At 40.2% G+C, this 14,673-nt stretch overlaps 1 protein-coding gene and 1 long non-coding RNA gene across 2 annotated transcripts in view; one reads left to right on the top strand and one right to left on the bottom strand.

The window, feature by feature from the left end:
- LOC132815990 (uncharacterized) overlaps positions 1–10,503 on the top strand; it is a 45,385-nt gene extending 34,882 nt beyond the window's left edge. Inside the window, exons 2-3 of the long non-coding RNA XR_009644730.1 lie at positions 8,443–8,576; positions 10,126–10,503. This is a non-coding gene — a long non-coding RNA (uncharacterized LOC132815990). The remainder of the gene's footprint in view (positions 1–8,442; positions 8,577–10,125) is intronic.
- cmc1 (C-x(9)-C motif containing 1) overlaps positions 1–14,673 on the bottom strand; it is a 77,321-nt gene that overhangs the window by 8,126 nt on the left and 54,522 nt on the right. Inside the window, exon 3 of the mRNA XM_060825386.1 lies at positions 10,945–11,035. Within this exon, the coding sequence (XP_060681369.1) occupies positions 10,945–11,035 (91 nt within the window). The remainder of the gene's footprint in view (positions 1–10,944; positions 11,036–14,673) is intronic.

Raw genomic sequence — 14,673 nt, forward strand, 5'->3', positions numbered from 1 at the left:
ATCATGACTTAGAGGAGGGAATGAAAAGGAAGCTCTCAAAATTGGCAGATAACACAAAGCTGGGCAGAAAAGTGAACTGTGAGTATGATGCGGAGATGTTGCTCTGTGATTTGCCCAGGCTGAGTGAGTGGGCACATACAGCATAATATGGATAAATGTGAGATTTCCACTTTAGTAGCAAAAATAGGAAAACAGATAATTTGAATGGCTGTAAACTGACATGTTTAACAAGGTCTGAGTGTCCTTGTGCACCAATCAGAAAGTAAGTGCACAGGTGAAGCAGGCAGCAAAGGAGATAAACTATATGTTAGCCTTCACAGTGAGAGGATTTGAGTATAGCAGCGGGATGCCTTGCTGCAATTATACAGGGCACTGGTGAGACAACACCTGGAATACTTGTGCAGTTTTGGTCTGATCAGAGGAAGGATGTTTTTGCTACAGAGGGAGTGCAGGGAAGATTCACCAAATTGATTCCTGGGATGGCAGGACTGACTTAGGTGTGAAATGTTTGGCCACGGGGCGGTGAGGTTGATGGGTGCAGGTGTCCCAGAGATGTTCCCTGAAGCGCTCTGCAAGAAGGTGTCCAGTCTCCCCAATGTAAAGGGGGCCCCATTCCGAGCGACGGATGCAATAAATGACGTGTGGAAGTGCGAGTGAAACTTTGATGGATGTGGAAGGCTTCTTTGGCATTGGATGGAGGTGAGGGGGGAGGTGTGAGCGCAGGTTTTGCAATTCCTGCAGTGGCAGGGGAAAGTGGGAGGACCTGACCAGGTAGTCACGGAGGGAACAGTTTTTGCGGAAAGCGGATATCAGTGGGGAGAAAAATATATTCCTGGTGGCGGAAATGTTGGCGGATGATGAGGCTTATGCAGCGGTTGGTGGGTGGAATGAGAGGACCAGGGGCTCTGTCCTTGTTGCAGTTGGAGGGGTGGGGGTTTGAGGGTGGAGGTGCAGGATGTGGATGAAATGCGTTAGAGAGCATCTTCAACCACATGGGAGGGGAAATTACAGTCTTTAAATGAGGCCATCTGGTGTGTTCTGTGGTGGAAATGGTCTTCCTGGGAGCAGACACAGTGGAGGCAGAGGAATTGGGAATACAGGATAGCATTTTTGCAGGAGGTAGGGTGGGAGTTGTTGTTATCCAGGGAGCTGTGGGAGTCGGTGTGTTTATAGAAAATGTCGGTGTTGAGTCGGTCGTCATTGATGGAAATGGAGACGTCCAGGAAGGGGAGGGAGGTATCAGAGGTGGTCCATGTGAATTTAAGGTCTGGGTGGAACATGCTGATGAAATTGATGAACTGTTCAACCTCCTCGCGGGAGCACGAGCTGGTGCTTATGCAGTCAACAATGTAACGGAGGAAAAGGTGGGGAGTGGTGCTGGTGTAACTACGGAAGATAGACTGTTCTATATAGCCAACAAATAGGCATAGCTGGGGCCTATGCAGGTGCGCATGGCTACCCCTTATAAGAAGAGATACAATCAGTTGGGCTTGCATTCACTAGAATTTGGAAGAATTTCATAGAAATCTTTAAAATTCTAAGAGGTCGAGAGAGGGTAGATGCAGATGTTCCCAGGAGTGTGGGAGTCAAGTTTAGCAAGGGTCATAGTTTAAGAGTAAGGGGTAAACTTTTTAGACTGAGCTGAGGAGAGATTTCTTCGCCCAGAGAGTGGTGAGACTGTGGAATTCAGTACTACAGAAAGTAGTTGAGATGAAAACATTGCATTTTAAAGAAGGGGTTGGATATAGCTCTTGTAGCTAAAGGGGTCAGCCATGTAGGAGGGAAAGCAGGATGAGGGTATTGAGCTTGATAATCTACTATGATCATATTGAATGGCAGAGTCAGATTTGGGGAGTCAAATGTCCTACTCCTGCTTCCATCTGCTATATTTCTATGAAAATGGAAACAAAATGACAGTTGCTGAGTAGCTGGTGTGTGAATCAAAAAGGTCATAATCCTGTGAAGTATTTGATTTGTTGCACAGAATGGAAGGAGCCATATTTTGGATTTTGCCACATTAGACTTGATCTCAGAATACTTCAAATTCAATATCCCTGTCTGACTTAAAATTCATGCATGTCTGCAGGGTAGAAGAGAACAAAACTACCATCAAAAATATTGTTTAGAAATCTTATTATCAATTATTTTGTGTAGTATATAATTTATCCACACAAAACACAGGCACAGAATAGTACATAATGAAAAGCTATTTCTCAAAAACTGGCTGTAAATAAGAAAATCTAATTTTAATAGCAACATAGTTTTGAACAGACAAAGAGAAAAAATGCATACGTCTGGTTTCACACCATATCAAAGTTGTATCACACACTTCGACCTCTTTTGACACTGGCAGTGCTCCTTTGCTGGATCCTGTATGCAAAGTGAAAGTTTCTCATTTCTGGCCATTTGCAGACAATAGAAATTTCATACATTTTCTCCTGACTGTCTCACACCTGGTTAACCTTTTTACGAAGCCTTTACTTTCACGCGATTGAAAGCAGTTACATTTTTCACACTTTTTAAACCTCTTAACATAAAATTTCAGAACTAACCAGGATTTATAAGTTCAGTATTTTTAACCTTTAGCCTGGTGAACTGCAAACCAGAAATATGCATTTAGCAGACTGTACATGAAGTGAATGTGCAATTCTAATCAGCATACAATTCAAGCACAGAATTTAAAATGTAGGGAAAATGGTTAAAAGCTCTTTGTTAATGAAGAAAAATCCTAAAGGGAAAAATACCATTCTATTTTTGTGCTTCAAATGACAACGTTTCAACAAAATACAATGGTCTCGACAGGGACAAAATATTCCATGAGTGAAGAGTGAGTTCTGTAAAGAGTCTCTACTATCATCTATCGAACTCACAATGTTAATTTTAAATTAATGATTCCACAACCAGATGAAATAATCTTTTCCCAGTCACTGCCATCAAACCCACTCATAATAGGAGAAATTCCTAATAGAGTTCTTTACTTTACAAGCAGAAATAGTCCCTGTACTGTCGTTTAGTTCTGAGGAAACCAAAACTATTCCGTTTTTATGGAAAACTACTATCTGGATTCTTTTTTACATCAATGAAGAATGATTGGTGCTCACTCTTCATTTTGCTTACACGTAATCTCAGAATCTTGGTAGACATTAGACAGCTTAAATAGTGCAGCAGCTCTGCAGTGGTTCTGCCACCATATGAGCAAGTCAAGCAACAATGTGTCTCCTCTAAAGTGAATGCAGAATGCAAAAGCTGAACTAGAAAACTAAAGTTAGAATGTTTCATTTTCTACAAAATCATGCACAGAAAGCCAATACAGGCTCAAAGAAATCGAAGTTAGAGACAAAAAACACTGTAGATGCTGGCATCCAAAGTAGACAAACAGAAGGCTGGATGAACACAGCAATCCAAACAGCATCAGGAAACAGGGAAGTCAACGTTTCAAGTATAACTCTTCTTCAGTCCTGAAGGAGGGTTATACTCAAAATGTTGACTTCTCCACTCTCTGATGCTGCCTGGCTAACTGTGTTCTTCCAGCCTCATGTTTGTCCACCTTAAAGAAATCTATAAGATAACTTAAGGGGAGACAGTGATTTAATGATAATGTCACTGAAACAGTAAGCTAGAGACTGAGGTTAATATTCTGGGGATCAGAGTTCGAATCTCATCACAAGACCATACGACATAGGCCAATTAAGTCTGTTCTGCCCTGAATAAGATCACAGCTGACTCAATAACTCTTAAGTAAAAAGTGAGGTCTGCAGATGCTGGAGATCAGAGCTGAAAATGTGTTGCTGGTTAAAGCACAGCAGGTTAGGCAGCATCCAAGGAACAGGAAATTCGACGTTTCGGGCCAGAGCCCTTCATCAGGAAAGGGCTCTGGCCCGAAACGTCGAATTTCCTGTTCCTTGGATGCTGCCTAACCTGCTGTGCTTTAACCAGCAACACATTTTCAGCTCAATAACTCTTAACTCCACTTTCCCTTAATTCTGTTACTGATTAAATATATTTGAAGAGCTGAATTAGATTTTCAATGAACAAGTCTCTACAGCTCTCTGCAGTAAAGAATTCCACAGATTCTCTGTCCAAAATGGGTAACCCCTAACATTGAGATCATACCCTTTGGTGTTAGATTTCTCACAGGGGACAACTTCTTCTCCTTGATCCTATCAAGCCCCCTCAGAATCTTATATGTTTCAATAAGGTCTCCTCTCATTCTTCTAAACTCCAATAAATACAGGCCCAGCCTATTCAACCAATCCTCATAAGAATATCCCTCCCACACTCTGAATCGACCTAGTGAAACTTCTCTGGACTGTCACCAATGCCAATATATCTTTCTTGAGAGAAGAGAATATTGTCTACAGTATTCCAGGTGTAATCTGATGAGTGCTTTGTGTGGTTTTAAAAAAGCTTGACTATATTTATACTCTATTCCCTTGAAATAAAGGCCAACAGCCTGCTTGCCTTCTCTATTACCTACTGAACTTGGACATCAGCTTCTTGCGATTCATGCACAAGAACCTTACATTTCTGCAGTCTCTCTACATTGCAAATACTTTGGTTCTTCTTCCTGCCAAAATGCATAAACTCACATTTTCCCACATTATATCTCATCTGCCAAGATTTTGCCCAATCTTAATCTGTAGATCCCTCTGCAAGACTCGGTGTGTCAACCTCACTATTTGTCTTCCTGCCTATTTTTGTGTCATTCCACAAATTTGGCGACAGTACATTTACTTCTGGCATTAATATGTATTGTAAATATAGGTTGCATTAGCAGTGATCCCTCTGGCACTCCACTAGTTACAGGTTGCCATCTTAAAAATGTCCCCTTTATCCCAACTTTGTGTCTGCCTGTCTGCCATAACAGATGATGGAATTTGAATTCTAAATAGTTAGGAATTATAAGTCTGATCTTGACTATGGAAGCAAAGTCAATGATGCAAAAACCCATTTGGGTCACTAATGTCCTTTTAGGGTTTGGTATTCTGCCACCTCTTACCAGGTCTGGCCTACATGGGATTCTGCATTCACATCAATGTGATTGACTCTTAACTACCTACTGTAATGGCCTTTGTAACCCAATCAGTTCAAGGGCAATAAGGAATGAGATACAAATGCCAGCCTGGCCAGTGACACCCACATTCACACAAGAATGAAGGAAAAGGTAATCTAAAAAAAATTGCAAAAGTTGAAATCTGAAGGAATGAGACTCCACACTTACAAAAGTTAAATTTTCCGTGTTGGAGAATTTGTTTGTCAATAGTTAGAACTAGTCACACTGTTCAATAAAAAAAAAAGCACTAACATTTGAACAGATACCTGCTAACCTTTTCTCTGGCACGTTTAGTGTGTATCAAATGCTAAAGTGCCAGAACTGTGTCAGCTGTGTAATTCAATAGTGAGTCATTTCATGAAATAATGTCAGAGCAAAGCTTATGGAGGGACATTGTACCTGTGACAGCTACTGCCTGATTTTCACATTTAACTATGTACATACGGTTGCTGAAAATTGCTGTTCAATTTTCTGCATATTAACACCACTGATAGCCTCCTATTGTTCCCTTGGCAAAATCCAGCCTATCCATTTATTCTTATCACTGCTCGTCTACACTATTATATTTAATCTCATTACAAAAGAAACTTCTCAGATGTAACTGAACAGTTCTCACAATAGTGGTGATGATGTCGATATGTCCAGATTCTGGGAGCCACTTCTAGTGCAGTTAGTTCAAACTGAAATTCTTAATTGCCAAGATAGTCTTCCCCCAAATCAAAATTCTTAGTTTCATTTACATTCTCACACTCTATTGCTATTATCTTTCTCTTTGAGTGAGTGCAAAAGGATTGCAATTTCTATTTTTCAGAATTCAATAATATTTCAAAGAGATGAATGTTCATGTTAGTTACTATTAGAAATATCATAGCTGGGTAGTGACAGTGAATCTCTGACTGCGTTAAAGTTTCAGTCCCAACCTAAGCAATTCTATTCCAGGAAATCCTAGATGTTCTCCTATTTCAAGAACCACAATTTCCCCTCCCCCCATGATCAACAATGCCTTCCACTACATCTCCATTTCCTGCACCTTTGCTCTCAAACAACAACACTCCAACCACGACAAGGACACAGTCCCCCAGGTCCTCAAATTCCACAACTAATCTCCAAGTTCAATGCATCATCCTCCACCATTTCTGCCACCAGCAGTCTAACCTCACCACCAAAATTGTATTTCCCTCCCCACCCTTATTCACTTTTCATAGGGACCATTCTCTCCACGATTCCCTTGTTAGGTCCACACTCCCCACCAACCCCACCTCTGTACCTGGAACCTTCTTCTACAGCGACAGGGAGGTGCAAAACCTGACCCCACACCTCCCCCTCACCTCCGTCCAAGACCCCAGAGAATCATTCTATGTCAGCAGAGATTTGCGTGCATCTCCTGTATGTTGGAGAGACCGAACGCAAACTTGGGAACCAGTTCAAGGAATATTTATGGTCCATACATTCCAATCAACCCTACCTTCCAGTTGCCAGCCATTTCAACTCCCAAGGCCCCCAACAACATATTCATCCTGGATCTCCTCCACCTTGAAGGCCACATGCAAACTGAAGGAAACACTGCTTCCCCACCTCAGGAGCTTACAACCATACGGCCTTAACATAGAATTCAGCAGTTTGCAAATCTCCCCACCTCCCACTTCAGTTGAGACCCAGCCCTCCCTCTCCACTCCGCCCCCCCCCTTAACCTGAACCTGAACCTGAACCTACCTATCAATCTTCCTTCCCTACTATCCGCTCCACCCTTCCTACTGACCAATCACAGCCACTTCCTACCCTTCCCACTGACCAATCACAGCCACCTCCTACCTGCATTCACCTATTGCCATCCCTCCCACCTGACTCCCCTTCTCCTCTCATGCTGCTTGACTTGCTGTGCTTTTTAATGTGTTGCTGGAAAAGCGCAGCAGGTCAGTCAGCATCCAAGGAGCAGGAGAATTGACGTTTCAGGCATAAGCCCTTCTTCAGGAATGAGGAGGCTGTGCCAAGCAGTCTAAGATAAAAGGTAGGAAGGAGGGACTTGAAGGAGGGGCATTGGGAATGCGATAGGTGGATTTGTACCTAATAAGACCTGGATAGGTTGGATGAAAATCTAACTTAGTTGCAATAGTTTGTATTTGACATGTGCTGTATAATAACAATCCATTTTTTTATTTTGATCTGTAATACCGAGTGGCCAAATTTCCACAGCTATTCTCACTGACAGATTGCATAATTTTAGTGCGTAAAATAGAAATGATTTTGTGCTGCAACAAGGAATGCAGAATACACAGATCTGGAAAAGATCAAGTGGGTGCATCATTGCTCAGAAGGACAACTTAGTTTAAAAGCATTTTTAGTTTCCAAAATAATGTCCTTTACCTACCTCTTCCTTTCAGTCCATGCAACAGGTGCTAGTCAAAAAAAAAGCCACACAAAATAGAAGACTGACTGGGTCAGTAAGAGTTACTAGAATAAATTCAGAAGGAGTTTGCTGCTATAAACTTCCGAAAATCTGAAAACCCAAACGAATACACTTAGGTTCCTCATAGAATGTAGAGAAAGGACTCTGATCTCAGACCGGCCTCAGCTAAAATCCACATCAAAGCCTTGAATCTTGGACATAAGCTCAAATCTCAAATGCTTACAATCATATTTGTATTCTCTAAAGCCATTTATACATTTATTTATACCAAACTTATTGTTGGGCAACATCAGTGCATGAAGACTTCTGGCCTTGCACTGGGAACAATGAAGGTTTGGGAACTGGAGCAGTTTGTTTCTTTTCAACCTCTGGTGCTTAGTTGAATTAGGGACCTCATGGAAGTCTAATCAAATACAGTCATCTTTCTTTGTCTGTGTAAAGGGCTCCAACCCTGGGGATGAGAGCTTTTAAAAGGAATGGACAACTCACAAGGGGTATCAGTCTTCAGATCCAGATGATCTGATCTGGAACTGGCCCATCTCTGCTTCAGAAAATTGAAGATGCACTCTTAAATATAGCTTACAAACAACAATGCTAGCCTATCTACTCATAAACAGTACCCGGAAGCAACTAGTTGGTTGCTGCAGAATGGCAAGAATGTTTGTCACATGTCCCAGAACAGTGTCTGGATTATTTCTTAATCCTCATTCACAGAGCAATTAAGTTGCTGACAATAGCAGTAGGCAGTGAAGAATTGGCAATATATTTCCAAGATGATTGTGACTAGATGGGGAACGTGCAGTTTGTGGTGTTTTCATGGATTTGCTGTCCTTATTCTTCTAGTTGATTAATGTTATGGATTCGGAATTTTCTGTTGAAGGAATATGGAGTTGTAGCAGTTCATCATCCAGATGGTAAACATTATTGTCACTGTATGCTAGTGTTGGAGGAAATGAATGGTGTGCCAATTTTGCTTTTATAGAGCTTCACAAAAGTTATTAGAGTTGACCTCATCCGGGCAAATCAGAAGTATTCCATCGCGCTCCTGACTTCGGTTTTGCAGACAGTGGACAAGATTTGAAGTGTCATGTGACAGAACTTCGTAGTCTTCTGCAGGTGGGTGGTCTGTTAAATTCTGAGGGCGCCTTCCTTGCTGTGTACATTTCACTCCCCAACCTGACCATGTAAGGACCACATCCCACCCAGCCACCAATGTTTGGCCAGAATAAGTGGACAATGGGTCAGATGCCTGGCACATATGCTGGCTTGGGCTTCAGTGTGAAAGACTGGAGAGGGGTATGTCTCATTTATGGGCACCCTTTCCTGATTGGAGATCTCTCATAAGGACTGTTTGCCACATCCTCCTGATTGAGCTTTCAGCTTGATGAGTGGAGGGATGGGTCTATCCTGCTGATGCACAGACCAAAACCAAAGAATGATGACAGAGGTGTCTGTGCCTTTAGAATCAAAACTTCTCACCATGTTGTTCATGGTCCAGTCTGTGGGACAATTGTAGAGGATTTACAGGGTTGACTACGCAAAATGTGCAATCATTGTTGTGACTGAACTTACATCTCCACTGTATTAATCCAAGCATTTGGATTACTAATTTAGTAATTGAACCACTCTACTGTGATCCATCCAGGAACATGCAGGAGGATACAGCTTCTGGCTTCAGCCCTTCCAGGAGTATTCTGGTATAAAGAATGCAATGTACTATACTTCTGAGATATGTACAAGTTGAGACTGTTGAGCTAGGTGTTTCCCAGGCTGCCACACAAGAAACAGGGAGAATGCATCATCAGCTAAACTGGTTGCTCCACAGTTAATCGGTTGGGAGATAGGACGTCCAGCCTTCCCATGGGAAGGAAGTCACACCTCAGTAGAGTTGTCAGCCAATCTAGTTGACTTCAACTCTTTAGTCTTAGTAGTGCCACAAACATCAGTGGACAGGAATAATCCTCAGGGTGTAATTACCAGGACCATGTCAAGTATGAAAATCTCAGATTGGGGAGCGGAGGTGAGGCCAGAGGGAGTTGGAGATTGGGGAAGGGAGGGGAATTAGCGACAAGAGGTATTTGTGCAGTTGCATGCTTCAAATGCAGGAGCCAGACATAGTCTAAGAGGCTGGCTGATGCTGGAAAGAAACCAGTGTCAGACACAACCCCACAACTCATTTTGGCTGAGTCTTCAGAAGGATCATGTTCCAATCATCTCCCCTTATTCTGCCAGCATCAATACAGAGACCTCCAAGAAATGGTCCTTAAAATGATCCTTAATTGGCCACTTAAAGGCAGAGGTCAGTGGGCCAACTTAAGCTGTGCCCATTGTACCACTATATTGCAAGAGGCCTATGGGGGAAAACTCCCACCTGCAAATTCACCAACAGGGGAAAATGTAATATTCTGCCTTTTAATTAGAATTAATATTCTAATTCGGATAGTAGTGTTGAGAAGATTTTATCTCAGTTTGCTATCACATTTTCTATGCTAGTATAAACAGCTGTATTTATCTGCTGAATACACTAGGGAATGAAGGCAGTAATGTGTGTGGTCAGCCTACAGCAGATTCTGTAAGGCATTTCTGATAAAATGTTATCCAAGCTGCAGAAGGGGTCAGTCTAATTTTTGGAGATGATCTAATTTGATCCCTTTTCTATTCACAGGTGGTTCTCCTATAACATGTGATTACTAAATGCGAATTGGCTGTAACAGGATTAGTGAATTGCAGACATTTTTAAAAATAAAACTACCTCCTGTTCGCTGTTATGCAATTCCATTTCTGACACTTACCTGAACAGCAAAACGCAGCCTCACGATCTTCTGTCTGCAAAATGCAACTTCAGTGTGTTCAGCTAAAACAGGAATACAATCAGCTCTGCAAGCCTTGAAACTGAGAATTGTAGTCTACATTTAGAAGGAACTTTATTTCAAACCGGGATGGGGGAGGGGGGAATTTGAGGAGGACTGGACTTTTGCATCAGCATCACGTGATCAGTCAGCATGTGCACTTTCTGGTGAAGAGCTTTGTGAAAAGGTACAGTGCCGTAATCAATGATTTTAGTGTTAAAGTGTCAAATTTTACTGTATTATTTCATTAAAATATATGATTTCAAGATATACTTAGACAGTACAATTGTTTGCGTTAGGCTAACTATTATTTGTTTTGATTTTTACTGATATTTTTGGCAGTTCACCCCAAACATTATAAATAATGGGACCTGTGGGAAAATAATGTGCAATTTTCCATAACATGATGTTGCACAGGAACGCAACTACCATGTTATAGGAGAACTACCTGTACAAGATGTCAAGATCAACCATTCTCTTCAGAGTATAATGGAAAATGGTTTCAAATAACAACAGATTTGTATGCAAGTATTAAAAACACAACAAATATATTTAGTATGATGGTGACACACTGAAGCAGTGTTCTTGATAACATTGTTAAACATTAATCTATCATCGCACAGTATAATACTCACTGGTAAGTAAGACATTCCTTAAGTGCAGCATTTTCTTCTCTGCATTTTATAACCATTAAAAACCCTTTCTCCTTGCAGCATTTGGTAAACGCTGTAATGACATAGGAAGTTTTAGTCAGTCAAAATATTAATGCATTGGTTTTTGTGATATCTATAACAGATATAAGTTAAGGTGTTATCTTAAAGTTGATAATGTGTATGGATGAACTTTTAAAGTTCATGGGTCAAATGCAGCCTTAAGTATTATAATTCGGAAAAAGGGAACATATGGAAATCTTTCTTTTGCTTCTGCATTGATTTAAATGGTAACTAAGTCCTTGCTTGGGGCTATTATTAATTCAAGGAAAGTATCGGTTTGATTAAGGTATTTTACAACACTGACTTGTGCAAGATAGATGGTGGACAGGCATGGGTGGGGGTGGGGGTGGGAGTCGGGGTCAGGCCTGACGTAGAAGAGTTACTTTCCAGAAAATTCCTAGGTTCTGACCTGCTCTTACCGTCACAGAAATTACATGGCTAACCGAGAACAATTTTTGTCAACAGTAATCTGCAGAATGTTAATGGTGGGTGATTCAACCATGGCAATGTCATCGAATGTCAAGGGATGATGTCAAGAGTCTCTTGTTTAACATGGTAAATGCTTGCCACTTTTGTGGCATAAATGTTACTTTCCATTCATCAGCCTAAGCAAGGATTTTGCCCTTTGTTTTGCATATGGGCACTGGCTGCTTCAGTATCGTAACTGGTGCTGAACACTGCAATCACTTCTGAACATCCCACTTCTGACAATAACCACAAACATCTTCATTTGTACCAGATCATTTAATGTCTTTTGCATGAAGATGTTTTTGATGGCGACTATTTATACACTAATCACTCATGATTGTAGTTTCGAAATTCCAACTGTGTTTTCATTCTCCATTCACCACACTATTTCTACAACGACTGACCTATTCAACACCACCTTCGCATTCATCACTGATGAACTCTTTTCTGTTAAAACCATTATTCTTCTTCCACTGGACATTCTTGCAAGTATTATTTCTACTCCCAAACGTGAAGAATGGGTATTTGGATAAGTATGATTGACAACTAGTTTAGTTCTCCACCATCTGGATCACCATCAGGTACTGCTTGTTAGCCAAAACTACTCACAAAGAAAATCTCTAAACCATAGTCTTAAACTCCTCTTCTATCTCCTTGACTCTTACATCAAGGAATTCAAGGAACTTGTGGATTCTGTTGTCACTAAGATTAAGATCATTCAATCAATTGATACTCTACTAGCCCAGTGGGTTAAATTTTTCTAAGGCGTAAGACCTTCACATCTTTATCTATGCCCTCTCCAAGTTCATTGTGCAACTGGAATCCAACTCCTGCATCTGACAGTCTATTCTGTCCAAACTACTGACCACCCAACTTCCATGCCTGGCTCCCAAGTTACCTGACATAGTCAATTGTTGTCTCTTCCTTCAGGTACTATTCCCCCATTTTAAAAACATGTCATAACCACCCCTCACCTCCAAATTAATATTTGAGCCTACTGTTCCTACATACTACTGCCCCACTTCAAACTTCATTTCTTCTTCAAAGTCTTTGAGCATCTGCAAAATCCAAATGCATCTCTCTTGGAACTCAACGATTGAGTTCCTCCAATCAATCCTTCTAGTGTTGCTCATGCCATGGTACAGAATTGAATCTCATAGGTGCAAATGACATTCTGTGTAACTGTAAAAAAGGTAAACAAGCCTCCTCATCGTCCTCCATCTGCTCGCAGACATTGACAGTTGACTACAGCATCATTCTGCAAAGTCTCTTCAACATCATCCAGCAGTGTGGATTGATGCATGCCTCGTTCTCATCTAAGCTAATCATAAGCCATACTCAAGAGTGTCACCTACAATAGATTCTCTTTTTGATCCTATACCATTATCTCAGGTGTTTCCTAAGGATTTATTCTTGTCCCCTACGATTTCTCACCTACAAGCTGCCTCCAGAGACATCATCAGAAAATAAATTATCAGAAAACAGGTTGCTGATAATAGCTATCTCCACAGCATCAGCAACCTGAATGCCTACACTGTTTTGAATACTCAACAGAAACATTGTTCCCCAGAAAATAACTCCAATCCTCTTCCCTGGCAACTGTTTGAACCAATTCTTTGTCACTTTGGTGACACACTTAGTCCTAAGGAGAGCCGTTGAGTACATATCTGCAACATCCCCCAAGGTCCACATTAACTTACCTCTTAAAAATTCCATTACATCTTTGAATGGTTAAATAAATGAAAGCATACAAATTCATTTTAACATTAAAATAAAATTCACATTATTTCTTATATTTTAGGGTAATTTCATTTTGTTGGGAAATGCATTAAGTCAATTTATGTGGTCAGTTAAAAAGTAACAAGTCAAAGCTCATAAATACAGAATTTACATATTTTGAATTATCCATTAGCTCAAATTTGGACAGTGTAACAAAAAAAAACCTCCTGCATTATTTAATCAACTTGTGGTCCTTGAACTACTGAATAATTCAAATGATGTTTCATGCGAAAACAACTTTGAATTAACAATAATTATGTAACGTACATCCACAATCAACCATTCCTTTCACATATTTGTTCTAGTGTCTTCTTTGTGCAAATACATGCACTAACATTGAATTACCCACCTGATTCAATTTTCATACTTGGAAAGACAATATTATAAAACTTTTAATGACCTAGTTAATACTGTGTATATGCCAACAGCAGATTTTAAGCCTTAAATTAGCTATTATCAATGTTTTGTCACTTGTTTAACAAGAAGCTTTTAATTAGATTTTTTCAGTAATCTGATAATTCGTTTGCCTGAAGATGCAACAAGACTGTAAACCAATTACCAAGATTATACACTGTATGTTAATCTAATTTAAAATCCAGCAAATTAATTGCTGTCTGATTAATAAAGAATGCTAACAAATCATGTAGTTTCCATGTCATTTACTAACAGTGTTCTTATTGCTTCTTTCCTTCCTACACTTCTCCCAAATTCATCCAAATTTACCTGAATAAGACAATCTATTCTGGACCTCTGACATTGAAATAAATGGAGGAGTAACAAACAGAGCAGGCTGATGTTTTTGCCAGTTTCCTCAAGTTTCTTTTGTTGGTCACCTCCTTTTGGTGACCATACCAGAGGAGTATTGAACAACGTGAAGTTATTTGTGTGATCAAGGCATTTTTCTTAAAGAGTTTGCAAAATTCATCCAATTAAAACAAAGCTCAAGCAGGAGTGTACAACCATAGCTATGTTCCACACTCATTGGATAGACTTTTGCGTGAGAATGGCTACTTGGAGATACCAAAAAATCATCATTGTCTGGAAGTCTTTGCAAGATTTACTGCTAGTTTCTCATTTTCACTGAAATGAAGGAAAGCAAGAATTAGCAACCATTAAGGCTTTATTTTACAGTAATTTTCAACCAGTATTACGAACAGAAGGAAATTCAATTCAGTCAGGATAAAGTTCTGACACTGGGATAATGATGAAAAACAATATTCTTCAATTCTATTGTCCCCTAGTGTCATTTACTGTCAATTACAGACCTTTCGATTCAATTTAAAACAATGAAAGTTTTTATAAGTAGCTCTTGATATAAATTTCCCTTTCTTTAAATTTACATCTCACCTGTACCTGATATTATTTACCAAAATGGAACTCCAACTACAACACCAGACAAGTCAT

The sequence above is a fragment of the Hemiscyllium ocellatum genome, chromosome 5, assembly GCF_020745735.1.
Source record: "Hemiscyllium ocellatum isolate sHemOce1 chromosome 5, sHemOce1.pat.X.cur, whole genome shotgun sequence".
In the NCBI taxonomy this organism is placed as follows: domain Eukaryota; kingdom Metazoa; phylum Chordata; class Chondrichthyes; order Orectolobiformes; family Hemiscylliidae; genus Hemiscyllium; species Hemiscyllium ocellatum.